The sequence below is a fragment of the Micropterus salmoides genome, unplaced genomic scaffold (genome assembly GCF_014851395.1).
Source record: "Micropterus salmoides isolate LMB-PRFRI ecotype aquatic unplaced genomic scaffold, ASM1485139v1 Ms_hic_scaffold_1663, whole genome shotgun sequence".
NCBI lineage: Eukaryota > Metazoa > Chordata > Actinopteri > Centrarchiformes > Centrarchidae > Micropterus > Micropterus salmoides.
Window position 1 is genome coordinate 1 of NW_024040778.1, and position 7,897 is coordinate 7,897.

The following is a 7,897-nucleotide window of genomic DNA, read 5'->3' on the forward strand; positions in this document are numbered from 1 at the left end:
TGGGGAGCCACAAGCCTTTGATCCTGCAGCATGAGCACCTGGAGTCCATAGTGGACTTCATCAAGACCACACTGCCTAACCTGGGCCTGGTGCAGATGGAGAAAACCATCAACCAGGTTAGAATAAGAAACAGTCGTTAATGTGTAACTACCTCTTTAGTCACTGGGCTACCAAACTGGTACACAATACAAAGTGACTCACTGTCTGATTTTTATGGACTATTTATTCTAAGTTTTGGGGTTATAGTAGTGTGTCCAATTGTTGGTAATATTCTGGAAAAGCGCACTTCTTCTTGCACATTTGGTGCGCTATATTTATCGCAGCATGACAGTGTGTATGGGATCGACTCAAAATAAACCACAGTTCCGTGTTCATCATAATAAAGAAATGTGTTTTTGGACAACAATTGAGTTCTATGGCACAAGGAATAAAAATATACGTTAGTAGAATTAATTATTGATGGTATAGCTTTTTTTCATGGGATTTATTAACAATAAAATAAATTTAAAATATCAGTATAATTAAATAAACATCACAGCAGCTATTTCCACCTCCTGTTGTGGGTGGTTGAATGAATTTGCATTGGTTAACTAACTAGTGAATCAGTGGCCAGAAAACCTCTTCTTTTTTTTTTTTTTTATGTCTGTGTGTAATATGTTACGTAATTGTGTAACTTAAATCTTCCATCCATTCTCTAAACAGATGTTTCACCGTAAGATGTGATTTTACAAGTCACGGCAGTGATAAAGAGACAATATAACCGCTTTATGACAAAACAAAAAATGGAGAATGAATGCTTGAATGACAGATGCTATCAATGTGAACCACACCCTCTCCTTATAACGTAATGAGGGCAGCTGAAGGGTGGAGTGTCAGTCAACTCCACTTCATGCGTCAGTATTTGTGATGAATAAAAAAACAGGAAAACTACAGCATGTCAATAACATCGGGTACATGTGTCGAATGACCCAGAGTCATAATCAGACTTCATTATGTAATATTGTTTATGAGCCAGTCTCATGTAATTGATGTTAAGATGAAACATTTTCCATTAACCTTTACAGTAATGAAGGTTGTCAGTTGTCTTGAGATCGTGATGAATCAAACATATGTAGAGAGACATTATCAGGGTACGAGATAGTTTTGAAAGTATGAATTGCTTTATAATCTAGAGATAGCAAAAGTGTGTTGTCGTGTCGTAGTCGTGTTCTAGCTGGCCGGTAATTTCCCTTAAGTGCCGATTATTCACACAAGGTTATCTATATGTTAACTGTGATTCACTGTTACACGAACACTCCCTTTTTGTTTGTTTTTTTGGTGAAACTATTTGTATAATTTGAAACATGAAAAGGAAACACTTCACCAGCTTCACAAAACCTTTTGTTCATAGTCATTCCTGTAATTCCTGAGAGCAGAGGACACAGCAACATTGCTATAACAAACAGTCAGACGATTTTAGAAGTTTTAAACAGGTAAGCCAAACTTATTTGGAAGAGGAAACAAAGGCAAAAGTTGATTTTACTAAATCGGTATCATTCCTTCTTTTTATATCCAATTGAGAATCCAAAATCAGAAAATTAAAACACGACTTGGTATTTTGCTTTCACTTTGGCTACCTGATTTAATGTAATGAATATGAGCTTGAACAATAATGTGGGCTTTGTCCAACTTTGTCCAAAAGTTTTTTACTTGTATGAACAGATAAATTTACAAGAAACAGAAAGTATATTGCAAGCAGCAACGTGAGTTCCCATTTTATATTTGCTTACAATTTGGAAAATGATGTTTGCCAAATTAACTAATAACAGTTTATTTTTCCTTGTGTACTTTTGGATGTACAGACAATAACAAAAAGGCTTCTCAGGAAGTTTTGAAGCGTTCCTATTCATGTACCAGTACACGCACACAGTGAGCATCCTTTTTTTAAATAATATAACTGTGTAACTATTAGGTTGTATAATAAAAAAAACTATGTTGATGTTCATGCTCATATTTATTACATTTAATCAGGTACTCCCATCACCCAAGTGTATTTGCTGAACGTTTGTCAAGTGCAAAAGACGTCAGCAACTTCCTGATAACGTAAATTGGACAAATTAAATATCAAAATGAAATTTGGACCTTTATTCTTTTTTGGAATCTAAATCATAACTGACTAATGAAATAATCAATAATTTTGTGATCAACACTTAAGTGTGAATTGACGCCGGACAAAACTGCGGCACAGCCGCTGCCTTTGTCTGTTCGGCTGGCGCCATTATCCCATGTTTTCCTCATAGACTGTATAGGTTTTCCTCTAGTTTCGTTGTTATAAAATGTACATGCCCTGTGGCTGCTGTGATTGGTGAGTAGGACCGTAACAGGAGGCGCATGGCGCGTGTGATTGGCGAGCAGGGTCTGTCACAGACAACAGAATGAATTTGTAACTGCATGACTGTTTCAAACGGGTCAGATGCACTGTATAATTAACCTTACATTTTAATCGCTGTCTTCATGATTGGCTAATCGCGTTCTTTCAAATCGCAATTTGATTTGAACTCCAGCTTTAAGCTGCAAGGCACCGTTACATTTTTATTACCTTACAATAAGCCATTTCTATCTCCATACACCATGGGTCCCCTTACATGGAACTTGCCATGTTCGTACATATTGCACTATGTACGAAGAAGAAGAAACGTTTGTTGTTGTAGTAGTAGTGGTCATCTGGTTTATTAGAAGTAAGAAAAGAGAAATTTGGACAAACAGAGGCCCATACCTATTATTTAGCACAAGAGCTAACAGAGCGTGTCGGCCACCATAGCTACTCCTGCGCGCTTGGAAAGTGAGGGGCGAGTGGTGACTGATAGGTGCATTCATGTGGTGTCGGAATAATCAGAATCTTTTTTCCTCCTTAAATCTTGTGTAGTACACATGGGACATAAAGAAGAAACAACTTTGATTTTTGATATAAAATCTTGCAAACATGTAATTTGTAATACAGTTAGTTTGCTGTCCATGTTGATTCCACATTCCAACTTAAGAGCACATGAACACACACTGAAGTCGGAAGAACAACTCGGGAAATGGGGCCATCCAAGGAGCACATGAATGCAACATTAAGTAGCTGCAGTACCGGAGGCTGCAGTTTCAGGACCCCTGCAATCCTGGGACCGCAGTTCTTTTGTGATAGCACCATCTAGTGTAGCAGTGGTGGTAATTTACAGCAACACGAAGGAGGTTAACCCTGTCTGCTAGCATGTTGGCCGTGAGCTAGCTGGCAGTATCAGAGTATACAAGGGTCGTAGAAATGGTTTCCGGTTCTAGGATTGCGGTCCTGAAACTGCAGCCTCCTGTACTGCAGCTACATACTACTCCATGAATGCACCGTGAGCTGCTGGTTGCAATTCACAACCCTCACCACTAGATCCCACTAAAACTTACACACTGAACCTTTAATGTTTAGCTTTTTTAAATATTCATTCAAGATTGTTAAACGATAAAACTTTTTAAAACTGTTGCACATTGTTAATACTTTCTGTGTCCATTAGGTTTGTGAGATGGACGTGTCCAAGCAGCTCCAGGCCTATGAGGTAGAGTACCATGTGTTGCAGGATGAGCTGCTGGACACGCCCCCGTCCCTCAACCAACACCAGCGAACTGCACAGTTGGAGAGGACCAATCAGAGCCTCCGACAGCAGAACCTCGACCTGCTTGAGGAGCTGCAGGTACACACACACACACACACACACACAAATAAAGACAAGTTATCTTCTCTTTTACTTTGTTCATTTCGACCATCACTCCCTTCCACATAGGTGTCACATGCTCGCGTCTGCAGCTTGGAGAGCCGAGTGGAGGCTTTTGCCCAGTCAGAGGGCCGGCTGAGGCAGCAGGTTTCTGCACTGGAGGAGGAGAAGAAGCAGCTAGTGAGCACCGTCACACGCCTCCAGGACCTCCTCACCAGACTCGGAATACACACCACCCTTGATGGACACATACTCCCCCCAGCCTCTGAAAGACATACAGCAAATGTGGAAGACAGAGAGGGACCGGCGAACAGGACTGTGGACTCCCTTCCCCACCCTTTGGATCTTCCAGAGGGTTCATAACTGCACCTAATAATCCTCCAAATGGTAAGGTCGACCAGTGGAGGTTGTGGAAGGCCCGGGAAGAGAAAGTCAAACGAGACGTTAAGACGACTCCCTACCTCGACCTTTATCCTCTTCCCAGCTCCAGAATGTGTAAATAGAAAGATGAAATACTGAGGTAGTTGGACCCAAAATAGAGGATGGAAATAGAACAAAAATGGGGCTGAGGTTAAAAAAGAAATAAAATTAACAAAATATAAATGGACATGTGATTTGGCCAACAATCCCCAAAGACAGCACTGTCCAGGTCTCTACTGTAAACAGTTACATTTGCACCTGTACTTGTATGTTTGTGTCTTTTGAATGTCAGTGTTTTATTCTCGTGCAAGGTTTGTTTAACTGTGTCTGATGCAACAGGGCAAAAAAAAAAAAAGCCAAAGAAGGTCCTTATAAATATCGAACAAGCTCAAACAAAGAACATGTTATTGACCACACTCACATAACAAGAAAGTAATACAAAGATGAAACATTTCCAAAGAAAAAGTAAGATGAGTGAAGTGTGACAAGAAAGTGTGATGAAGGGACGGGTGAAGAAATTCACATCACGACAAAGTGTTTATTTTTTGTTTGTTTGTTTTTCTCTTATAAAAGATGAATATTGACATAAGCTAAATTATGTTAGATCTTGGATGGTGGTGCTCGTATTCATAGGTCAACGGTGAACTATTTTTGATTTCTCCTTCGTATTTCTAGTCTTCCACGCTTTTGTTCCCTGATCCAGTACGTTTTCAACTTCAATTAGTTAGCAGTAGCTCACAGGAAGCGTAACACAAAAGATCCAGTCCATTTCACTTCCTGTTTTTTCACCTTTTGAATACACGTCGACCCATCTGTGTAGAAAGGGCGAATAGATGCCGTTTCAGCAGAAAAGTTCAAAACAGTAGCTGTACAGTTCAGACTATCCCAGATCAATTATTTTAAATTACTGCACAACACACATATGCCTAGAACTTCAAATAGGTAACCTCTGCTGTTGAGACAATCTGTCATCTGCGAGTCATTTACTGTATTCAACACACTGAATTCCTTCAACCCGAGCTGCAGCTTGGTGTGCATGTATGCGAGTGTCTCGGTGTGTTACTGTACACTTCACTGGTGGCTACAAATCTGTTGATTTACACTGTAAAGATAACTTGTTTTTACTCCTGACTCTCCTTGCACATGTGTTCTGTTTTAATTGATTATTATTATTCTGTACTTTAAAATACATTTCATATCCTTTCAGCACATCTGAAGCCTGGCTTTGTTTGGTGTTATTCCTGTATACAGTATGAACTAACATGTGACAGACTGTTAAAGGTGTTGTAAATTGTACCTCCTTCTGTCTAAACATGCCATTCACTTTGAGTGCCACGGGCTTGATATAAGGTTTCAAGCATATGGAAATGTACTGTACACAGTATTTAAAAGACAGACATGCATTTATTTTCAGGAACAACTCCTGAGGTTGACGAAAAGGCATGTCGGGGCAAGTTGTGGCTCATGTAGAGCACATGTACACAACAGAAAAAGCAACAACCAGAAGCAGAACCCCAGCCAAGAAAAATCATAAAAATGCACAAAAAAACCTGAGAATTTGGCATAATGGGATTTTGTTTTAGTAACTTAAGTCACATTAAACATATACTAATCATAATAACATAACCATGTACATGTACACTCCACTGCCAAATTCTCTGTTTTTTCCAGGTGATCGTGTCTTTTTGTTTTGTCGCAAAGGCAAAATTTCCACACAGTTGCTGTAAGAGGTGAACGAGAGAAATGAGGTTGAAGCCGCTGTATTGGCCAATTTCCACCCTGCCTGTCTTTAAGTAATACACTTCCTGTGTCCCAGTGCCGCATAGTGTTTTAGCAGATAGTGTATAAGAAATCAACATACCTAAAGCTGCTCTAATCAATATTTTTATGTTAACAATGGATTAAATTAGTGACAAATTAATAATATTGTTGCTACTTGATTGCTGTATGTGTCAAAAAAAACATCAATCGTGTGACTTCCAATCGAAGAAAAAGCAAAATGTCTTTCTAAAGATGTAAAAATGTATTTTAATGTTTTGCAGGTGCGAATGTGTTGTTTAGTATGCACTCGACTGTTTTAAGTGTTCTCAATTTTGTAATTTTTCAGTGTGAACACACTACAGTAAACCTGCTCATAAGTTATTATTGCTGAGTAACTGTCACTGGTTTGATTCTGGTCCGGAAAATGTGTCCAGTGTCTCATTCTTCTCTCAGTCTTCCCACATTGGCTGCCTGCATCTCTGCTGTCACTATCAAATGAAGGCCAAAATATAAGTTAGCTACTGACTCCCTGACGGCTCCAGAAATGCTTTGACCTGCTCTGCCCTGGATTAAGGCAAGATAAAAGACTTTCCCTACAGGGATCAACTTAAGAATCAAATTGTAATTAATACTGTGCTCTGCTTTAAGACACGGCTCAAGTCTTGATCCAAACCAAACACTCCTGCTGAAAGGAGATTTCCATGAAGCAGCAACAAAGGGAGTCAAATTCTTTACATAACATCCAGAAGGCACCCATGGCCATGCCCTCCTTTACTAATGAGACTGATCAGCAGGTAAACTGCATGACTGCTTGATAGTGGTCACACCCTGCAGACCACCTAATCAGCCTCATTGAGATGTGATGCAGCTAATCTGTAATGATCTCTTGGGTGCTTATGTGGATTTTTTAAAGCTACCTAGCCCTTGACAGAGCAGCCCAGCCCATCTCATGTGTGTGTCTGTGTTCAAGGCTTAGTTTCAAGGCAGGGTTGTTGTAAAAGATTTTGTGTGTGTGTGTGTGTGTGTGTGTGTGTGTGTGTGTGTGTGTGTGTGTGTGTGTGTGTGTGTGTGTGTGTGTGTGTGTGTGTGTGTGTGTGTGTGTGTGTGTGTGTGTGTGTGTGTGTGTGTGTGTGTGTGTGTGTGCGCATGCGTGCTCGTGCACACCTGCTGTCTCAGAGCCCCTGCTGTTACTGGTTGAAAAGGGTACAAATGTTGGCTTCTCGCGTGACTGGTTGAAACTCAGCATCTGTGGATAGATTTTCTTAATTCTCTGGTTGAGTGAACAGAGTGGGAGCAGAATCACCCGCCAATCTGAGTGCCGCCTACGCTGTGTGTAAACACAGGGTATGTGTACAGTGCGTGTTTATGTGTGTCTGTGCCGGGTTGAGCAGACTGCCAGGGGCTGTGCTGGTGCCCGGAGTGTTGTTTTATTTTGCATCTGTTTGCCCTTCCACACTCCACAGAGCCCTGCCCTACCCTGAGTTCCACCACATGCCTGCATCCTCCTACAACTTCGATTCAGCACAGTGAGCCTGAGAGAGATTTTCGAGCTGAGGATGTGATGATTAGATATCGATTATAAATAAGTAGTTTGATCAAAGACACGCACAAGGCCAGGCTAATGTTGCCTGAGCAACAGCCATTTGCCCTCTTTAGGTGAGCTGCCCCTCTGGAGGAAAACAATGTGTTATTTATCTTGTTGTGGCTGCATAAATACAAGTAGCGCATAATTGCTTAAGTTAGAATAAATTAAATCACTAAATCATGCATACTTTTATTATTAGTAATAGCATTGCGTCGGGGCTTCAAGCAAAATTTGGAAGTAAGCTAACAGAACTAAGAAAACAAATATTTGAATCAATGATAAATACACAGTATATTATGTATAGTATTGTGAACAAGTTTGATCTTTAACACCATGTTAAATACAGGGCTTTTCAGTAGGGAGCTAACCCTAAAAGTTCATTGGAGCATTGGAGAGCCTGCTGATC

At 40.2% G+C, this 7,897-nt stretch overlaps 1 protein-coding gene across 1 annotated transcript; it reads left to right on the forward strand.

The window, feature by feature from the left end:
- Positions 1-5: 5 nt before the first annotated feature.
- Positions 6-6,287, forward strand: LOC119906548 (TBC1 domain family member 1-like; the record flags this gene model as incomplete). The annotated part of the gene is made up of 3 exons (XM_038723911.1): positions 6-116; positions 3,528-3,704; positions 3,795-6,287. Coding segments are annotated over 3 exons (582 nt in total), but the record flags the coding sequence as incomplete, so codon positions are not given.
- Positions 6,288-7,897: the final 1,610 nt, after the last annotated feature.